This window comes from Rana temporaria, chromosome 3 (genome assembly GCF_905171775.1).
Source record: "Rana temporaria chromosome 3, aRanTem1.1, whole genome shotgun sequence".
In the NCBI taxonomy this organism is placed as follows: Eukaryota; Metazoa; Chordata; class Amphibia; order Anura; family Ranidae; genus Rana; species Rana temporaria.
The window spans coordinates 277,717,825-277,740,077 of NC_053491.1; the positions used below are offsets into that span (position 1 = coordinate 277,717,825).

Sequence of the window (22,253 nt, forward strand, 5' to 3'; positions counted from 1 at the left end):
GATTCGACGCATGCGTGGAATTCCTTATATGACAGCGTCGCGCACGTCGCCGCGTCATAATCGCGGCAACGGCGCGACACGTCATCGCCAGAGGATTTCGGCACGGATTTCAATGCGATGGTGAGTACACTCCATCGCATGGAAATCCGCTGAAATCCTCGAGAGGATTTATCCGCGGAAACCGGATTTATCCGCGGACCGTATTCGCGGATAAATCCTCTCGTGTGTATGGGGCCTAAGAGTCTCTGCCTATGATGAGAGGGGGTGTGTGCCTTTCCTCCAATCAGCAATGTTAGATATCTTGGCTGTATGCCCAGACATCACACTCTGTGTTAAACAGGAAGAGAAAATCTCCTAACGCAATCTGAATGTTTGAAACAGTATATAAATGTGAAGACAGCAGATATGTATGTAAAACTTATGTATGGAGATTTGGTTCATCCCTGTGTATCATCTGAGGCTGTTCACTTCACTGGGTATATGGAGGGTTTACATCCACTTTAAGCAACACCCTGGACAGTAACCATCCACCAATCTTTGCTCCCCCCTTCTTTGGATGTTCTCTGGATCCCCATACACAACTTTTGCATTACCCATTCCCAGCTCACCTCTGATTCTCTTGTCCACAGCTCACCCCATCACTCCCCTACACATCTTTCACCCCTCTGAACCTATCACCCCCTTCCCCCATGTACAGCTATTACACCTCTGACTTAGCACCCCCCCCCCACCCCCCTTGCCAACAGTGTAAATTTGGTAGTCTAATAGCAATATAAATATATATATATATCAGAGCCGATTGGAGCCGTTGGGAAATGCTCGGAAAAACTCAGTTCCCAAGCCTTTCCGAGGTTTTCCGACTTGAAGTCAATGCGGAACAAATTATTTTCCTTTCCAAAAATTTATGAAAAGATATTTTTTCATATTCTATAAAACCTTGGGTAGAGAGTAACTTGGTTTGAGAGCGTTTTGCAAGACAAGCAAAATATTTTAATACATTTTGCCTTGATATACAAGCGATGTCTTGATATAAGAGTAGCGTCATGTCACAACTGAGTATAAAAGAGAAGAGAGGAGCCTCTAAGTGTAGCAATATGGTTACATTTAATGAAGGTACAACATTTAGCAACTTATTGCTACACTTATGCCCTGTACACACGATCGGTCAATCAGATGAGAACTGTCTGATGGATTTTTCCATCAGTTAAGCGATGAAGCTGACTGATGGTCAGTCGTGCCTACACACCAGTTAAAAAAAACGTTTGTGTCAGAACGCGGTGACGTGAAACACAACGACGTGCTGAAAAAAAACGAAGTTCAATGCTTCCAAGCATGCGTCAACTTGATTCTGAGCATGCGTGGATTTTTAACCGATGGACGTGCCTACAAACGATCGTTTTTTTTATATCGGTTAGGTATCCATCGGTTAATTATAAAACAAGTTTCACATTTTTTAACCAATGGATAAATAACCGATGAGGCCCACACACGATCCGTTTGGTCCGATGAAAACGGTCCATCAGACCGCTCTCATCGGATTGACCGATCCTGTGTACGCGGCATTAGAGGCGCCTCTCTTCTCTTTTATACCCTGTAAAAAAAATGCTTTGATATACAAGTGCTTTGGATTACAAGCATGTTTCTGGAATGAATTATGCTCGCAAAACAAGGTTTTACTGTATAATGCTTTTTGAATAAACAAACTAAATAAAAAGAATGACTTAAAGCTAACATTTGAATGAGGTAACATATTGTAATGCAGTGAAATAATATCATCCACTAGAGTTTTTTGTGTGACGGTTGCTTAAAAAGCAGCTTTGTAATCAGAAGAGGAAACGGAGAAGTGATCATTTCAGACAGTGCAAGAAGGAAGTGCTCAGTAGGAGTGTCACAAGGAGGGATAAGATCTACAATCAGATGAACTGTGACAAGCAAACTTGGTCATCGAAATATTCTTAGGTCACTTGAAATTCTTGTGCGGCGTGTGGTGTTAAGCGTGTCCAGGCACAGGAGGTCCTGGGCTTCTCTGGCCTGCTCAGGATGGCTCCCTGGCAGAGAACGTACACAGAGCGATATGGAGTAGGTAAGTTCGTTCGTTCAGCTTTCTAAAAACTTCTTGTCTTTTCTCAGCAATGCTCTCAACAGGAAGGATGTAGCAGGTTCATAAAGATGATGATAGAAGTAATGGCAACTCTGCTAGTGCTACTATTGTTACCACATCAAATGCAAGTATACATGCTGGTACATGGTCACTGGTAATAAATACCCAGATACAGTATATATCAACGACATTCAAAATAATAATATTTAAAACATTAAAAAAAATCAAAAGGGAGCTGACATAGGAAAGAAAAAATAGCTTTCATTTGGTAAAGCAAAATGAGGATGTGTGTAGGATAGTAGTTGCTTCTTCTTTTTTACTATTTATTTTCTGCTTTTATTTCTGCAAACCTACATCAGTTGAGAACTACAGGATATGAGTGCTGTCACACCGCTGATATTTCAACATCTGAATATCAATTATATCCACGTTTATTGAATACAATTACGTTTTTGTGCATGCATGCTTTTAAATTCATGTACGGTATATACTTGTGACTGATTTATCTCAGTAAAAAAGTCAAGATACTGAGCAGCACTCTAGCACTGATCTCCAGGTTCTCTTCTTTGTTGCTAATGTTTGTCTGACAGAATAAGGCTGGCTATACAAGGTTTAATTTAGATCTTCCTGAGTTTTACCGTACTATATGAACAGACATGACATCTACTTTCCTTCTTGAAATGATTAAATGGGGTTAATTTACTAAAGCAAATGAACAAGATCAGGAATACATCATTATGATTGTGGACCCCAATGCATGCACAAGGTACAGGAAAAATGTTCCCTGTTCAATTAAGCTTATTGTGCACCAATTTTCAATGCATATGGATGGTAAGGTCCACTGTGATTCCTCTCATTGAATCCAACATCACAACAGGAAATAAAACCCAGCACTCAACTATTTGACACACCCAGAAGTGTCACCTTTAGTGGCTGTGGGTAGTAAGCCACATACAGTAGCAAAGATCATCTTCTTTTACAGACTGCCATAAGTTTAGTTTGGATCGTATAGTGACAAGATTATTTTCAGTGGCTGCGGCAAACAGTATAAAATGCCTCCCCCTCCGGTTGATTGGTAGCACTTACCCCATCACCCGCGGCCTCCTCTGCTCGGCGGCGGCATCCCGTTCTGATCACCACAGGTCATTAAGGCGATGACGGCGGCTTCTGTTTCCTCTCTCCTCGTGGCCAATCGTCGAAGTCTTCTCTTTTCGGCCAGTCGGAAAACGGGTTTCACACCTGCTTACGATTGGCCGGATTGAGGATCAGTGCTTCAACAGCGAATATTCATTTGTTGTTGTAACACACCTGGATGGGCTCTGGTCGCATCTTCTGCGACCCGAGTCCACCCTATTTTGAAGCCTTTCTAATAATGTTTTTTTTAAACAGCCACTGTAAGGCCCCGTACACACGATAGAATCCATCCGCTGAAAAATCTCAGCGGATCGGTTTCAGCGGATAGATTCTATGGTGTGTACATTCCTGCGGATATTTATCCGCGGAAATTTCCCAATTCCAGCAGATAAAAATTTGTAGACATGTCTACAAATCTATCCGCTTGAATTGGCTCCCGCGGATCGATCCGGTGGTCTGTACAGACTCACCGGATCGATCCGTCCGAAGGGATCCCCCGCATGCGTCGTAATGATTCGACGCATGCGTGGAATTCCTTTTATGACAGCGTTGCGCACGTCGCCGCGTCATCATCGCGGCGACGGCGCGACACGTCATCGCGAGGGGATTTCGGCGCGGATTTCGATCCGATGGTGAGTACACTCCATCGGATCCAAATCCGTGGAAATCCTCGAGAGGATTTATCCGCGGATACGGTCCGGTGGACCGTATCCGCGGATAAATCCTCTCGTGTGTACTAGGCCTAATTCATGCACCCGGTGCCCTGAAAGGGGCAGGACGCATGAATAGGGGGTGGCCGCGGCTGCTATGCATGAATCTATCCATTGCATATAGGGGGTAGCCCAGAGAGAGGGGGCGGCGCCCGAGCACCCCTAATGGATGGGCCGCCGCTGATCACTTTGACATATGCAATGAGTAGTTTAATTCTGTTCCAATATAGTATGCTGATCTAAAAATGCTAAAAGCAGTTAAATAAACCCCAAAACATTACAGAAAATCACATTATTATTTTAGATACACTGTTGCATAGCTGGCAAATCTGGTGTGCGTTCAGAGCATGGAGAGTACATTTCATAGCAAGCACTTTTGCATATATACTATTTGTAATCTGAACACATGTCATGTACTAGACTGTGGAGCCCGAGATGACAAGGGTGGCCTCCTGCAAAAATCCTGCCCAAGCACCACTGGTAAAAGAGACAGGGACTGTTAGGGCAATGGAAGGGCCCAGGTGCCAGGAAGCTGGGGCAGTGAACTTGGAAGCCCAGAGATCCACCAAATGGAAATATGGAGTCAGGCCACAGCAGCAGCCAGGCAGATAGGTGCAGGATCTCAATCAGTTTCCAGGTCGGGGACAGGCAGGAGTTGGCAATATACTGGCAGCGAGTTACAACGTCAGGAAGCAGAGTTGTGGTCAAAAGCCCAGACCAGGGTCAGTAGCAAGATCATCAGGATTTCAGGAATACAGGACACAGGGATCAGAGCTGAAGACATTTAAACAATGATGCTAGTCAGACTTCAGGTTTAAATAGGCAGCCAGGCATCAGAATGCATTCTTGTGCATTTTCGTTTTTGCACATCTTCTTAAACTCCTACGCTTATGAACATGTGCACAGTGCATGTCCCTTGCCTGTGTATGAAAATAAGCATCGCAAACAAAAATTTTCCCAGCACACTTACCAGCAAGCCTGAAAAACATCCAAATTTACCCTGTCTACTGTAACAGTTTACGTTAAAAACACAGGTTTTTGTTTACACACATTTTCAAATATATGTGTAAGCCGCAGTGCCCACGTCAAGGGACCTCTGTATATACTGCGGTCCTAACTCTAAATTTCCAGAGCCGCCATAGTAGGAGCACATATAATGCCACATACACACGACATGTGAAAAACTGTCGTGTGTAGGCTCCAGAACATTTTTCTCAACGAGAAAAATAGGCGTTAAAAATTTAGAATCTGCTCTATTTTTCTCGTCATTTTTCACGTTGTGAAATACGGTCGTGTGTACGCTCTAACGAGGGGGGGAAAAATGTGCATGCTCAGAAGCAAGTTATGAGATGGAAAATTAACATAAGCAGCCCAAAGGGTGGCGCCATTTGAATGGAACTTCCCCTTTATAGTGCCGTCGTACGCGCTTTGCGCAAGCATTTTTTTTCACGATCATGCGTTTGCCAGGCAGGCTTGAGAGGAATCACGTTATTCCATGACATGAATAACGGTCGTTTGTACGCGGCATAAGAATGGATAGATTAAGGGCAGGTATGTCTGGAGGGAGCCTACCCCTCCTTAAAGGCACAGGGACACACGTGATGCCTAGCAAAGGAACAATGGCAGCGAAAGGCATCCAGTGTCTCCCTGCACCCAATTCATCCAACTGTACACAAACGTGGCAACCACCTCAGCCTATAACTGGTCTTTGCAGCAAGGTGCATATGGAAGTGCAATGCATATCACATGCAAACAAAGGCCAGTTAAAGGTTGGGGTGGTTGACACGTATTTGTACAGTTGCATGATAAAAAGCATGTCCAGCATGAGGTTCCTGACTACATTGTGAAGAGCAATACTGTGCTAATTCCATTTTCCTTTTTTTATGCAGTTTTGATGCACTGACATATATACATGCATAGTGTAGTACACCTGGCCCAATTCATTGATTGTACTGTTGAATAACATAATCATTGCAGTAGACTAGAAGAAAAAGGACAATTTCTCGAATCAACATCGCTGAGCTTTATAGTATTTTAACCACTTCAGCCCCGGAAGATTTTACATCCTTCCTGACCAGAGCACTTTTTACAATTTGGCACTGCGTCGCTTTAACTGACAATTGTGCAGTTGTGCGACACTGTACCCAAAAAAAATATGTTATTTTTCTATAATAATTATCCCCCAATTTAAAAAACAAAAACAAATTTCTTCATCAGTTTAGAACAATATATATTCTGCTGCATATTTTTTGTAAAAAAAAATCATAATAAGCGTATATTGATTGGTTTGGCAACAGTTATAAAGGTTTATAACATTTTTATAATTTTTTTACAAGTAATTGTGGCGAGCTGCATTTTTTCACGGTACTGCGACATTGCGGACAGATTGGACATTTTTGACACATTTTTGGGACCATTGACATTTGTACAGTAATCAGTGCTATAAATCTTCACTGATTACTGTTTAAATGTCACTGGCAGGGAAGGGGTTAATCGTAGGGGCGATCAAGGGGTTAATTGTGTGTTCCCTCAGAGCCGGTTCACACTGGGGCGACTCGTCAGGTGACTCAGCCGCCTGACAAGTCGCTCTGCGCTCTATTCAATAGAAGCATTCTAATAGGAGCGACGCAAGTCGCTCCGAAATAGAAAAAGGTTCTTGTACGACTTTGGGAGCGACTCGGGGCACCTCTCAAGTCATCTTGAGATCGCCTTGCCGAGTCACCTCCACAGTCATGCTGCCCCTTTGTGAACCGGCTCTCAGTGTGTTCTAACTGTGAGGGGATACAACTGACTAGGAGACGACACAGATCGTTGTTACTACTTAGTAGGAACACACAACATGTCTCCTCTCCTCTGACAGCACAGGGATTTGTGTGTTTACACGGTTCCCCTGCCGTGCAGCGGGCGCACGTGCCTCCCGCGGTGCACACATGCCCTGTGGCGGCTCCTAAAGGGAAACCCATATATATATATATATATATATATATATATATATATACGGGATTTCACCCAGGAGGGCCATTGTGCCGCAGTAAATCTGATTGAGACAGTCGGGAACCGGTTAAAAAGTTGTTAAGAACTTCATATAAAAGAGCAACAAACCCTGAAGAAATGTGGACTAGATACCCCTTTAGCAACTATTGTGTCATTTTCCAATGAGTTCAAGTAGAGAACTTATTCGTGGACTGGCTAAAAACAACAGCTCCATGTTTCTTCAGGTTGCCTTGCTCCAGTTCTATATACTTCAGCCCTGTATAGTGGGTGCTCAGTCAGTCTGAACGATAAATACAGCTTCAGTTCCGTTAGCAGATGATATTATCATCATCATGGTTATCACAGACTGATAGGAACAGCAGTTAAACAGTTTTTGCTTTTTTCTAGGGCGAGGTTATGACGAACAATGTTTTCTGCTATATTTATAATAAAGGCCCAATATAAACAAGGAGTTTGTGAACATTGCTATTTTGCTACTGTGCCTTTATGGGCAATGATGTACCTACCTACCTACATGTGACACCTGCAGTGGATGCTCATATCTCCCAACTTTAGAACACTGAGAATGAGTGACACTCCAGGGAGGTAGTGACTGCATAACGTCTCAAAGCCATAAGTCGGTGTGGCCAAACTGTTAACATCGGTAGGATCATGATTAAAATAAAAACGGGGCTTCTTGTACCTATAAAATATGCTCTGATTTCTGTGCCACAAGCAAGAGTCTCATGGAGGCTCATAGACACATATAAACCTCAGTAGAATTATATAAAAAAAACTTTTATTACATATGGTTTTTCTTACACAGAATATAGACAGAAGGCCAACACTTTGTCTGAGCCTACCAGAAAAACTTTATTAAAATATATATAATATTTGGGGATTCTAAGCAATTTTATAGCAAAAATACTGATTTTAACTTGTGAGCAACAAGTTGGCTTATGCCGCGTACACATAATCGGAAATTTCTGACAAGAAAAGTCTAATGTGAGCCTTTGGTCCGAAATTCCAACCGCGTGTATGCTCCATCGGACTTTTGCTGTCGGAATTTCTGGCAACAAAAGATTGAGAGCTGGTTCTCAAATTTTCTGACGGAAAGAATTCCTATCGGAAAATCCGATTGTCTGTAGCAATTCCGACGCATGCTTGGAAACAATTTGACGCATGCTCGGAAGAATTGAACTTTATTTTCTCGGCTCGTCGTAATGTTGTACGTCGCCGCGTTCTTGGCGGTCGAAAGTTCAGAGAACTTTTGTGTGACCGTGTGTGGGAGCAGTCAATCGTTATAGGAGAACCTCCTGCAGTTTGTGGCCTGTGATTCATACACAAAGAAGACAAACTGGCAGAATCAACAAGGATTTTACACTCTAATAAATCATTTTAAAATAATTTTCACACATTAGTTGGGTTTTAATCATATTGCTAAAATGATTGTATATGTTTACATATAGAAGGTTTATGCAACAAAATGCATTAGAGCGATGCCCCCATGGACTTTGTATGGCGGAGAAGATAGTTGAGAGTCATATTGAGTAAAAAATGTTAATGCCTGTTTTATTAACCACTTGCTTACTGGGCACATATACCCCCCTCCTGACCAGGTGAAATTTCAGCTTCACGCACTGCGTCGCTTTAACTGACAATTGCGCAGTCGTGCGACGTGGCTCCCAAACAAAATTGACGTCCTTTTTTCCCCACAAGTAGAGCTTTCTTTTGGTGGTATTTGATCACCTCTGCAGTTTTTATTTTTTGCGCTATAAACAAAAAAGAGCGACAATTTTGAAAAAAAATACAATATTTTTTACTTGTTGCTATAATAAATATCCCAATTTTTTAAAAATAAATACATTTTCTCAATCTAGGCCGATACGTATTCTTCTACATATTTTTGGTAAAAAAAAAAATCGCAATAAGCGACTGGTTTGCGCAAAAGTTATAGCGCCTACAAAATAGGGGACAGAATTATTATGTTTTATTATTTTTTTTTTACTATTAATGGCGGCGATCTGCGATTTTTATTGAGACGGTGACATTATGGCGGACACATCGGACACTTTTGACACATTTTTGGCACCATTCACATTTATACTGCAATCAGTGCTATAAATATGCACTAATTACTGTATAAATGTGACTGGCATTTAAGGGGTTAACACTAGGGGGGTGAGGAAGGGGTTAAATGTGTACCCTATATAGTGTTCTAACTGTGGGGGGAGGGGGGTGACTGGGGGAGGTGACCGATCTGTGTCCCTATGTACAAGAGACACAGATCGGTCTCCTCTCTCCCTGACAGCACGCTGTCATTGTGAGAGCCGGCAATGAGAAATTATCTCATATGTTTACATATGAGATCATCTCTCATTGGCCGCATAGATCGCGCTGTAAATAGCCGCTGTGATTGGCTATTTACCGCGATCTGTGTTTGGCTGTGTCCAAGGGACACGACCAGCACAGCAGTTCCCTGCTGCACGCTCGGGAGCACGCGCCGGGAACGAGGAAAGGGGCGGCCGTAAAAACACGGCCTCCCAGAGAAGTAGAGCCACCCTGCGGCCGTATATAGTCGTACGGCCGTCGGGAAGTGGTTAATGTAAGGAAGATAAAATAAGTGCAGTGTATGGAAAACAAACGATTACACTTTAAAGAGGAGTTCCAACCAAAAATTGAACTTGCGCTTAACCCACTCCTCGCCCTCTTACATGCATGGCATGTAATTTTTTTTGGGGGGGAGTGGGGGCTTCAGGAGAAGGGGACTTCCTGTCCCACTTCCTCCTTCTGCCGAGGGGCTGGAAAGGCGATTAGCTTAATCGCCTTTTCACAGCCCCTCCCTGTAGGCGAGCGCCTGTCCAATCGGATGGCGCTGCGCCGCTCGCGCATGCGCACTGCCGCTCGCGCATGCGCAGTGGGTGCCCGGCCGTGAAGCCGAAAGCTGTCACTGCCGGGTGCCCACACTAAGAATGAAGACGCCGGCCAGCGAGGGGGGGCGAGGAGCGGAGCCCCGGCCGGCGCGTCGCTGGAGCCGTGGAGTAGGTAAGTGTCAGTTTATTAAAAGCCAGCAGCTACACTTTTAATAAACTTAAAAAAAAAGGTGGAAAACCCCTTTAAACACACAAAGAAAACAATATATATAACAGTGAATCGTTATACAAGAAACATATAAAGGTTAGCCCAAAACAGTTATCCAATCAGTTGCTCAAAGTAAATCTAAGATCAGCTGGTCGGGTTCACATACATATACCCAACATGTTTTGGAAGTTTGATGCATAGATATGTGTCTTTTCCTTCATCAGGGATGGTATTGTGGGTATATACCCAATAAAAAAAGTTTACAAAAAGTATACTTTTAGCTTATTTTGGGTTACCTTCTTATACAGAGTTTTTTTTTTAAATAATAGGCATTTACTTTTTTTGCAAACAGATTCTATGTCCTTTTCTCCTCTGTGTGCAGTTACTCTACCGCACTGTCACTTCCTCTACATTGTTGCAGAGTATGATGGATAAGTGCAGCGGAGTCTAATTCAGATCAGACATATTCTGTAGTAACAGGAACTGGCTTGTTTATTGAAACATCATCACACAGACAAAGATGTCTCTCTGCCTCATGGTGAGAACACACACAGATTTCAAGCAGGAAGAAGAAACCAACAAGTACATCATTGTGATACAGAAAGCACAACATATCATAAAGAACACAGTCTATCATATCAATGCTCACTAGCGACATCTTGTGTCCTTTATCTAAACTGCATCGGATATATATTCTAAGCTAAGTTTGTTGCATATATCCAACACCCCTTCTCAACAAACTGAGGCTTAGTCCATTAAACCTATCTTCTTCGTAAGCTTTGAATGTCTTTCGGCGGTCAGAGGCTTTGTAAGGATGTCTGCTGTCATTTCCTCTGTTGGGCAATAAAGTAACTCAAGAAGACCTTGCTCTTGAAGATCCCTAAGAAAGTGAAACTTCACATCAATGTGCTTGGTTCTTGAATTAACTCCTTCCATATGTGCAAGTCCAATGCATCCTTGATTGTCCTCATAGATTTCTGTTGGTCCCAACTGTGGTTGACCTAAATCTGCTAATAGCTGTCTCAGCCATATAACTTCTTTGCTTGCTTCCGCTGCAGCAATGTATTCTGCTTCAGTAGATGACAGTGAAACAGTGAGTTGCTTCTTACTAGTCCAACTGATGGCGCCTCCTGACAGGAAAAATAAGTAACCACTGGTAGATTTTCTGTCATTGGTGTCTCCTGCCCAGTCAGCATCCACATATCCTGTTAAGGTGCTTTCATCGCTTGCTGGTAACTTGAGCTTGTAGTGCAAAGTCCCTTTAAGATAGCAAATGATTCGCTTTACAGCATTCCAGTCCTTTTGATTTGGTATTGAAACCTTTCTGCATAGGATTCCAACTGTTGCTGCAATGTCAGGCCTTGTAGCTGTGGTAAGGTACAGCAATTTCCCTATTGCTTTCCTGTATTGAGTATTAGTTGGTAATGGGTTATCTTGACATTTCATCTCCTTTAGGTAGTTGGTTTCCATGGGAGATTTCACTGGTTTGGCGTCTTCCATTCCAAAAGTTTCAATTATTTCTTGTATTTTGTGTCTTTGATTCAGAAGAAAGCTGCCATCTTCCTCTCTTTCGATCTGGATGCCGAGGTAATTCTTTATATTGCCGAGGTCCTTGGTGTCAAAGTGCCGATTTAGTTTTTCAAGTATTTCTGCTTCATCCCCTTCTTGCTCAAAACAAATCAGAATATCATCCACATAAATAAGCAAATAGATCCATCTGTTTACCAATTTCTTTGTGTATAAGCAGGGGTCTGCTTTGCTCCTTTGAAAGTTTTGATCTGTAAGCACTTCATTTATTTTTATATTCCACGCTCTGGCGGCTTGCTTTAGGCCATATATGCTCCTGCGAAGTTTGCATACTAGGTCTGACCTTTGTTCATCTTCGAATCCTGGCGGCTGTTCCATGTAGATTTCTTCTGTTAAATCGCCATGTAGAAACGCGGTTTTCACATCAAAATGTTTCACTTGCATTTTCCTTGTGACGGCTACTGTCAGTAAAGTCCGTATTGTAGTGTGCTTGACTACTGGTGCAAACGTCTCATCGTAGTCCTCTCCATATTTTTGAGAATAGCCTTTGGCTACTAGCCTTGCTTTGTATCGTTCCATTGTGCCATCTGCATTGTATTTCACTTTAAAAGTCCATTTACAGCCTATGGCTTTCCTTCCGGGTGGTAGTTCTGTAAGTGTCCATGTTTTAGTGTCATGCATGGATTTTATCTCTTCCTCAGCAGCCTTTATCCATTTAGTTGCTTCTTGTTCTGAAAGTTGAGATATGTCTTCCCATTTTACAGGTTCGTTGATACTGGTAGTACTTGCTTTGTATGAGAGACGTATAGGTGGTTTACCTTTGTTTTCTCTTGTTGACCGTCTCATTTTTGTGTCTGAGCCTTCTTGTGTCTGCTCTTCAGTACTGGTTGAGTCTACACTCACTTCAACTGTTTGTTCAGAAGTTACAGAGATGGGCTGGTCAATGTCAGTTTTCTCTTGAATTCTTGCTTCTACTGTTGTCATTACATTGTCTCTTAAATCCTCAACAAAAGTTACGCTGTTGCTAATGGTAACCTTGGCTGTTTTGGGATCTAGGATTCTGTAACCTTTGACATTGTCACTGTATCCAACGAAGATACCTTCAAATGCTCTGTTTTGGAGCTTGGTGCGTTTTTCTTCAGGTTTGTAGACAAATGCTTTGCATCCAAAAACTCTTAGATGTTTTACACTTGGTTTCTCATTGTGCCATAGTTCATATGGGGTTTTCTCCACTGTTCTGGAAAGAAGTCTGTTCTGCAAATATGTAGCTGTCATTACTGCCTCACCCCAGTATTTTTGTGGTAGTCCAGAATCTGTCAGCATACATCTGATCATTTCGGTCAGAGTTCTATTCTTTCTTTCAGCTACTCCATTTTGTTCTGGTGTATACGGAACGGTCTTTTGATGTTCTATTCCATGCCTTTTTAAGTATTCTTGTATCTTACCTCCTGTGAATTCACCTCCATTATCGCTCCGGAGTATGAGAGGTTTCCTCTGAAACTTGTTACTTGTCTTTGTTACATAGTCTTGTAATTTGTCGAAAACTTCACTCTTGTGTTGCATTAGGTAGGTGACTGTATATCTTGAATAGTCGTCTATGAAAGTCACTATGTACCTGTTGCCTCCAGATGTTGGTGGGTTTAGGGGACCACACACGTCACTGTGAACTAAGTCAAGTGGTCTTGAGGCTCTCTTTTGACTGACTTTGGGAAGTGTTGCTCTTGTAGCTTTGGATTTGATGCAACACTCACATTTGACAGTGACTGGACAAGGGGATATTATCAGATCCCTTGTCAGATTCCTCCTCTGTAGTTCCTGTATGCATTCTGGGTGTCTGTGACCTAGACGTCTGTGCCATTTATGTATACAGTCATTGTGCTTGTGTGTACATAGTCTCACCTTTTCTTTCACTGTGTCGAGATGATATAGATGATCATCCAGCTTGGCACTTGCTATTGTCTGTTTGCCGTTTAGAATGGAACACTTGTCACCTTGGAATTTCACAGTGAGTCCTCTGGCTGTTAGACGCTTCACAGATAAGAGTCCTCCTTCTAGATTAGGAACATAAAGTACATCTTTCACTGGTATGGTTAAATTGTGTCCTGTATCATCAGGGCATACAAGGGTTCTGTGCCCACATCCTTCTGCATGTATCTTGCTTCCATCTGCAAGGTAAATAGTTTCTTTGTTGTTCGGATCAAGTTCTGTGAAAAAACTTCTATCACTCGTCATGTGACTGGTTGCCCCTGAATCGATGCACCAGTCTTGGCATTTACTGTTGCCTGTAGCCTTAAATGTGGCATTCCAGTTGCCTTCCCTCGGGTCATGGATTGTGGTTTTGACCTTTTGTTTAGCATAAGAGGGACGTTGTCTCATTTGCTCTGCTCTCCATATAGTACAGTCTTTCTTTATGTGTCCCTGTTTGTGGCATCTGAAACACACTCTGGTTTCTTTTCTGTGTAATCTTGCGTCTGTAGCTTTAAGAGCGGTACTGGTGTCGGTTTCTGTGGAGTCATGCATTAATTCCTTTCTTCTCTGATACTCATCTATGAGCCTGGTTTTAACAAATGCTACCGTCAAATCTGTTTCGGCTCGTGTCTCCAGTGCATTTATCAATGCAGTGTATGTATCAGGTAAACTGCATAACAACATGGCTGCAATGTGACTGTCTGTCATGTTCTCCCCGATTGATCTGAGTTGCGCAATCACTTCCAGCATTGCGTTTATATGCTCCTGCATGTCCTGTTCTTTGCCAAGTCTCATTTTGTAAAGTTTCCGCAGCATAAACAGCTTGTTGTTTAAACTGGGTCTTTCATGCAGTCTTTTCAGTACATTCCACATGCCTTTCGCTGTGTCCTCATTGCGAATATGAATGAGCTGATCATCTTCTACTAGTAAACTTATTGTGGCACGTGCTTGTCTGTTTTTCTTGTCCCAGTCCTGATTATTATCCTGTTGTCTGTCTGTAGTGGTAACCTCCCACAAGTCATCTCTGGATAACAGCATTTCCACTTTAAACTTCCATAGCTGGTAATTGTCATTATTCAGCTTTGCCACTGAGAGTTTAAGCTCTGAGTTTCCGGCCATTTTATCCCTCCTTTATATATAAACAGTCTTACTTGTCTATAGGAGATGTCACTGGAAAGCTTCTTTATGTCGATCTCCGCATCAGCCACGCTGTCTTCCGTTCAGGCTTTTGTTCTGCTTAGGCCGCACCTGGTCATAAGACTTTATCCGGACTCTGGGCCCATAACCTGTTGCAGAGTATGATGGATAAGTGCAGCGGAGTCTAATTCAGATCAGACATATTCTGTAGTAACAGGAACTGGCTTGTTTATTGAAACATCATCACACAGACAAAGATGTCTCTCTGCCTCATGGTGAGAACACACACAGATTTCAAGCAGGAAGAAGAAACCAACAAGTACATCATTGTGATACAGAAAGCACAACATATCATAAAGAACACAGTCTATCATATCAATGCTCACTAGCGACATCTTGTGTCCTTTATCTAAACTGCATCGGATATATATTCTAAGCTAAGTTTGTTGCATATATCCAACATACATGACAGAATGTGCAAATGATGCCTGTATACAAATCATGTTACATCCGCAGGCAAATGACTTAGGATCTGTTCAGCGATAGTTCACATGCTCAACTTAACATTTTAGTACTGGAACTAAGCTGCAAATTGGACAGTGGGCACATTGTTGGCTTAATTGAAGCAAGGTCTGATTCTGCTAGTTGTATACCTTCACATGCTGGCCATACACTATACGAAAATTGGTCGTTCAGACAGTTCTTTCGTTTTTCGGCCAGTTAATGGGCACAAAATCGATAATCGCTGGGACGTTTTTGAAAATGTTCTGCCGAACGAACGATAAATCAGAAGGTTAATGCTTTTCCCGTCCAAACTTTCTGCACTAGGTATATGTAAAAAAAACGAACCAATTTTTTATAGTTATGTCTACTGAACGATTTATCGGTCATTACATGATGGCACTATCGTTTGCGCTCACGACCGAACGTTCATTTTTCAAAAGTTCGTTTGGACGATTTTTCGTGGAGTGTATGGCCAGCACAAGTTTACCAACATTAAAGCGGAGCTCCACCCTAAAGTGAAGTCCCGCTGATCGGAACCCTCCCCCCCTCCGGTGTCACATTTGACACCTTTCAGGGGGGAGGGGGGTGCAGATACCTGTCTTAAGACAGGTATTTGCAACCACTTCCGGCCACAACAGTCTCAGGCAGACTGCGGGCATGACGTCACCTCCCGCCGCCCCCCCCCAGTTGTGTGCTGGGAACACTCGGCTCCCAGTACACAGCGGGAGCCAATCGGCAGGCGCAGCGTGACTCGCGCATGCGCCGTAGGGAACCGGGCAGTGAAGCCGCAGCGCTTCACTTCCTGGTTCCCTCACCGTGGATGGCAGGGGAAGCAGCAGAGTGACGAGCGATTAATCCTAAACATTTTATATTTTCTCAAACCCTGTAGAATAAGTTAGTTCATAATTTTTCTGTGTCATACAATATTTGCCCAACAGTTTATCCAGCACAAATTTTCAGTAAAATTATAAACAAGTTTATTTTAGGGCACACAAATGCAATATATTTCCCAGTTGTTGGTAAAATATTAACCACTTCCATACCAGGCACTTACGCACCTTCCCGCCCAAGCCAATTTTCAGCTTTCAGCACTGTCGCACTTTGAATGGCAATTGCGCGGTCATGCTACACTGTACCCAAACAAAATTGGCGTCCTTTTTTCCCCACAAATAGAGCTTTCTTTTGGTGGTATTTGATCACATCTGCGATTTTTTTTTTGCGCAACAACTAAAAAAAGACTGAAAATTTTGAAAAAAAATTACGTTTTTATTTTTTTCTGTAATTTTTTTTGTAAATAAGTAAGTTTTCTCTCAATTACGGGCACTGATATGGCGGCACTGATGAGATGGCACTGATGGACATCGATGAGGTAGTACTGACGGGCACAGATAAGGTGGCACTGATTGGCGGCGCTGGTATGCGGCACTGATGGGCACACATAGGCGGCACTGATGGGCACACATAGGCGGCACTCATGGGCACTCATGGGCGGCACTGATGGGCACTCATGGGCGGCACTGATGGGCACTCATGGGCGGCACAGATGGGCACTCATGGGTGGCACTTATGGGTGGCACTGATGGATACTTATGGGTGGCACAGATAGGCACTGATAGGTGGGCACTGGGCATGGATGGGCACTGTGGGGTGGCACTGATGGATACTGTGGGGTGGCACTGATGGACACTGTGGGGTGGCACTGATGGACACTGTGGGGCGGCACTGATTTACCCATGTTGCCAGTCAGTGCCCATTTGTGGGCACTGATTGGCATCTTTTTTATTTTTTAATGCTTTTTTTTTTTCAGACTTTTTTTTTTCCAGACTTTTTAAAGATAAGGTTGCGCAGAGCAAATATGTCAAGCGGCAATATGTCAAGCTGTAAAATTGTGTGCACCAAAATTGACAACTCATTTTGGTACCCTATATTTTCCATAGGTGATGTGTTAAAAGCCCTGACAGGAAATTACTTAAGGCCCCTTTCACACTGAGGCGATTTGCAAGCGCTATTGCACTAAAATAGCACCTGCAAACCGACCGGTTGCTGTTTCTCCAGTGTGAAAGCCCGAGGGCTTTCACACTGAAGCGGTGCGCTAGCAGGACCGCTCCGAAAGTCCTGCTATCAGCATTTTTGGAGCGGTGAGAGGAGAAGCGTGTTTACCGCTCTTCCACCGCTCCTTCCCATTGAAATCAATGGGAAACCCGCGGCTATACTGCTAGCAATGTGCCTCTGCAGAGACGCATTGCGGGCGGTATTAACCCTTTTTTCGGCCGCTAGCAGGGGTTAAAACCACACCGCTAGTGGCCGAATACCGCCGCAATTCCGATGGTATAGCGCCGTTAATATTGGTCCTAAAATTATAGAATCATTGCCTCTTTCACATGAGCAGCAGCAAAAACAGGTGATTGAGACACATTTTTTAACATTTTTAACACCACAGCTGCCTGTCAAGCCCAGGCAATGGCCACTATACACTGTGCTTCCACAAAAAAAAAAAAAAAAAAGGCATGTCATGGTCAACAGCAGGGGTCAAGTCCTGGGGAAAAAAGTGTGGGAACTCCCACCCAAGATCCACTCCCCCACCAAAAAAAAAAAATGATACGTTCATATGCATAATTACTAAACCACATGGTTTTTCTTTTTCGATCCACTGTACCTTAGTAAGTTCTTTCTAAATTTCTAAATCATGTGATAACTTGTGGCAGACCTCCGCAATGTCTCCTGGGAACAATAACAAAAGCTCCCAGGAGACATTGCGGCATCGAGGAAGTGACAGAATACACTACCTGATGAATCCATATACAGGAAGGGGCCAGTAACATAAAGGATTACTAAGGTTCGCCTGCCCCTGACAGTGACTCGAGCTGGGCATCGCCGCTTAGTGAAGGATTGGCTCGGGCTGCTCTAGGCTGCTCTAGTCCTGCAAAGGGAACTGCGTTCCTGCTGTGAAAAAAGTGCAGGAACTCCGTTCCCACGCGTTCCCTCAGGACTTGAGCCCTGGTCAACAGGTGATACCGCCTGCCACTACACCCTGTAAAGATAAGTGGTCCCGCGTCGCAATGGAATTTCCCTAATTAATCTGGTGTGTGGTAGGTGCCATATCCCCTCATAGTCACCTGCTAACAGCGGGCCAGCCACTTCTGACAATGCAGTCCATCATGGATCATGAATCAGCAGCTAGACCCTTGTGAAAGATGCCCGTATTAATGCCTCAAATAAAAGTTTTTTTTGCGCTTGCCAGAGAAGACAGCATACTTGATAAAAGGAGTTGACAGGTCAATGTGTATTCTGTGAAGCATTTAGAGTTCTGTAATAATGAGGTGGAGGTGGATAATGACGCTAGTGTCATATCCAGAGCTGACTGTATGTACAGTGAGAAAAGTACTATCTGGCATTTAGGAAAGCATAGATTTTAAAGTACAGCACAGCAAACCATAAACCTGGGCATACGCCTGGGCAGGGGTAACATTTGTTTACATACAAGAAATTATAATTATCCCTGTGCCTGGAGTTCCTCTTTAAAGTTAGCTAGCTACAAACCAGAAAAACACAGTTAATATTATGTTTGGCAGTGGTTAAATCATAGTTCCCTTTTTTGATCACATGATTTTATTTTGTATAACTGACTCACTGAATATGTAACAAAACCTTCTTTCTTTTTGGACTCAAACTGAAGGCTATCCATACTGTTTTTTTTTTAATAGTATTAGGATTGACCATGTAAGAAAACAGCCCTTTAAGCATTTATATATAGCTGTTTGTATAATCATGTATACACAAATTTTAGCCATTACGTTGCCCATTATGTTATATTACGTTATGTTTTAGCTACGTTTCACTTAAATTTGATAATGATATTACAATTTATAGTGTGGTGTAATGTAAAATTCGTTTTTTTCATTGTCTAGCCTATTTTTTAAAGAATGTAATATTCATTTGTTTTTAAAATAGAATGTCTGTTTCCTAAGATAAATCTGTGCATAGCGCATGCAGGGTAAAGCAGCATGTTCATTTTATTGCCCCCATCCCAGCAGAAAACTCTTACCATTCTATTGCTCTTACAGTTAGGCCCCTTTCACATTGAGGCGTTTTTCATGCGGTACATCGCTAAAAATAGCGCTGCTATACTGCATGAAAAAATCATGCCCGAAGGCTTTCACACTGAAGCGGTGTGGTAGCAGGACCGCTCCAAAAGTCCTGCTAGCCGCATCTTTGGAGCGGTATAGGAGCGGGGTGTTTACCGCTCCTATACCGCGCCTTCCCATTGAAATCAATGGGAAACCGCGGTAATACCGCCCGCAATGCGCCTTTGCAGGGGCGCATTGCGGGCGGTATTAACCCTTTTCCGGCCGCTAGCGGGGATTAATACCGCACCACTAGCGCCCGAATATTGCGGTAAATACGACGGTATAGCGGCGCTACAAATAGCGCGGCTATACCGTCACTGCACCTCCACTGCCCAATGTGAAAGCAGCCTTAGTGGAAAACACCAATGTGTAGTATGGTAAAGTCAAATTCCCTTTGTAATCAACACAGAGCTGACTCTCCACCTCCATTATGTGATAGCCCTGGGTCAATTAGCAAGCACCAGCGCTGCCACATGGGGTTAGTCAAATGCCCCCCAATTCCTGGAAATACCTTACATTTCTATTGTTCTCGGCAGCTGAATGGAACAGTAGTAGAGCAAAAAGTAAGGTGAGTAAGTTGTTAGTAAAAATCAGGAGAGCAGCCTAGTGACAACCATGGCTCCCTAATCTATGGAGTAGTGATGAGCTCAGGCATGTTCAGACAGAAGTCCAAACCTGTCTGAGCTGTCCTGTCTGGAAGCTGTCAAAGCCACCAGTCGATCATAGGTGGCAGAGGCAGGGGAATGCCTCCAATGCCAGTGATTGGCTGTCGACTTTGACAGCTTCCCGATGGGATGGCTCAAGCATGTCCGAACCTGCCTGAGCTCATCACCACTACTAAGGAGCCTCCTTTTCAGCAAGTGAGGATCTTTTGCTTTTAACCCTTAAAGTCCTGCAAGTTTATACCAAACCAGCACCCCTATTTTTAGTTTTGGATAGATTGTGGAAGGTTTGGGAATTATATAAAAATATATTTTTTGCTTAACATACACTTAAAGATCTTGGGCTAGATTCACAGAGAGATACGACGGTGTATCTCCTGATACGCCGTCGTATCTCTGACTTAGGCCCGTCGTATCTATGCGACTGATTCATAGAATCAGTTACGCATAGATATGCCTAAGATCCGACAGGTGTAACTGTGTTACACCGTCGGATCTTAACTGCATTTTAAAAATGGCCGCGGGGGGCGTTCTCGCTGATTTACATTGAGAAATATGTAAATCAGCGAGATACGGCAATTCACGAACGTACGCGGACCTGACGCAGTGTTGTTACGACGTTTCTGTAGCGGTTTTCCCGGCGTATACTTACCCCTGCTTCTATGAGGCGCAGCCAATGTTAAGTATAGCCGTCGTTCCCGCGTCGATTTTGAATTTTTTTACGTCGTTTGCGTAAGTCGTTCTCGAATACGGATGGACGTCATTTACTTAAGCATCAAAACCACTGACGTCCTAGCGACGTCAGTGGGAGCAATGCACGCTGGGAAATTTCACGGACGGCGCATGCTCATTTAAATCGGCGCGGGAACGCGCCTGATTCAAATAGTACACTCCCCCTAGCCGCGGAATTTGAATTCCGCCGGGGGATTTACGATCCGCCGCCGCAAGTTTGGAGGTAAGTGTGTTGTGAATTACCCACTTGCCTCTCAAACTTGCGGCAGCGGATCTTAAATCACATAGATCACGCGGATCTAAAGATCCGCTGATCTATGTGAATCTAGCCCCTTGTATTCATTACTTTTTTGCTAGAGTTTAAAGACATCTTGGATAGAGTAGGAAAGTCTTCAAACCTCTTTCTGTTTTTTTTTTTTTTTTTAACTTCTATCCTGGGCTCTGTTAGATAGATTTAACTTTACTTCCTGTTCTGCATACAATAATTTAGAAGACAGAAAGTGAGGGGAACTCTGCATTGGAGACACGCAAAGAGAAATAGAGAAGTAGCTGAAGCCGAAGCCAAGAAATTCTCAGCCTTTTACTTCTGTCTCTGACACTGTTGCAGATTTTCCATCACTTCCTATCTGGTAAAACGTTCTAATTAAAGTAGAACTATAAGCAAAACTTTGTTTTTCATTCTGGATAGAGTAAGGGAGGGTTTTAACCCCTGTCAGATTTTTTTGGCCACCTGTGTCCCATTGGAGAGATTTACTTTCACTTCCTGTTCCATCGAAAAAACAGGAAGTTCGAGGAAATCCCTGCAAATTAAAGGAAATCTCTTGGGCCCACCAGGTCACCAGAACTAGTGTCCCAATTGGAATATTTCTCCTCTATTTCTTTTCATGGGACAACCCAAAATTTGGGACTTTTACTTTTGCTTTCAATAATAATAGTAAATAGAGCTAATAGAGTGAATCTCTCTAAAGGGGACACAGACAACAATAAAAACCTAATAGGTGTTTTAATTTATCTCAACTCTGTCCAAAAGTTAAAAAAAAATTGTGCTATACCTACTGTCATTTTATTTTCCTGGTGCCTATTTATGGCAGCATACCTGTGACAAGCTCCACCTTGGCTCCTCCTTAAGGACCCGTGAATATTATAAAAGAAAGGATTAGTGCGCCCCCAGCATTCTCCATAATTTAGAATACCGACGGTGGGATCATATGCTGCCATGGATAGGCACCAGGAAAAGAAAATTGCAGTAAGTATGGCACAATTTTCTGTTTTCCTGGCATGTTTTTCCTCAATGGCAGCATTCCTGTGACACATAACTAACTGAAACGGGTGGGATCATGCATAGAAAGAAATTTATTTGAAAAGATTATTATTTAGATCAAGCTAATGCTGACTTGATTCTACCGATGAGAGAGCTCCTCGGTCCACTCTGTAATGTCTCAAAAATGTAAGCTGGGGTGACCATGTTGCTGCCTTGCATATAGTTTCAATGGATACATTTGCATCTTGCTGCCCAAGAAGCAGAAGCCAATCTGGTGCAATGTGCCCTGATTGAAAAAGTCCTTGCGGATGCTTTGTTCTTATTCCAGGGGATTAC

The 22,253-nt window shown here is 43.0% G+C and overlaps 1 protein-coding gene across 3 annotated transcripts in view; it reads left to right on the forward strand.

Moving 5' to 3' along the window:
- Window positions 1-1,859: 1,859 nt before the first annotated feature.
- DOCK2 (dedicator of cytokinesis 2) overlaps window positions 1,860-22,253 on the forward strand; it is a 325,179-nt gene continuing 304,785 nt past the window's right edge. For all 3 annotated transcript variants that reach the window (XM_040344676.1, XM_040344678.1, XM_040344677.1), the window contains exon 1: window positions 1,860-2,083. In XM_040344676.1, the coding sequence (XP_040200610.1) occupies window positions 2,041-2,083 (43 nt within the window). In that variant the 5' untranslated portion in view covers window positions 1,860-2,040. The remainder of the gene's footprint in view (window positions 2,084-22,253) is intronic.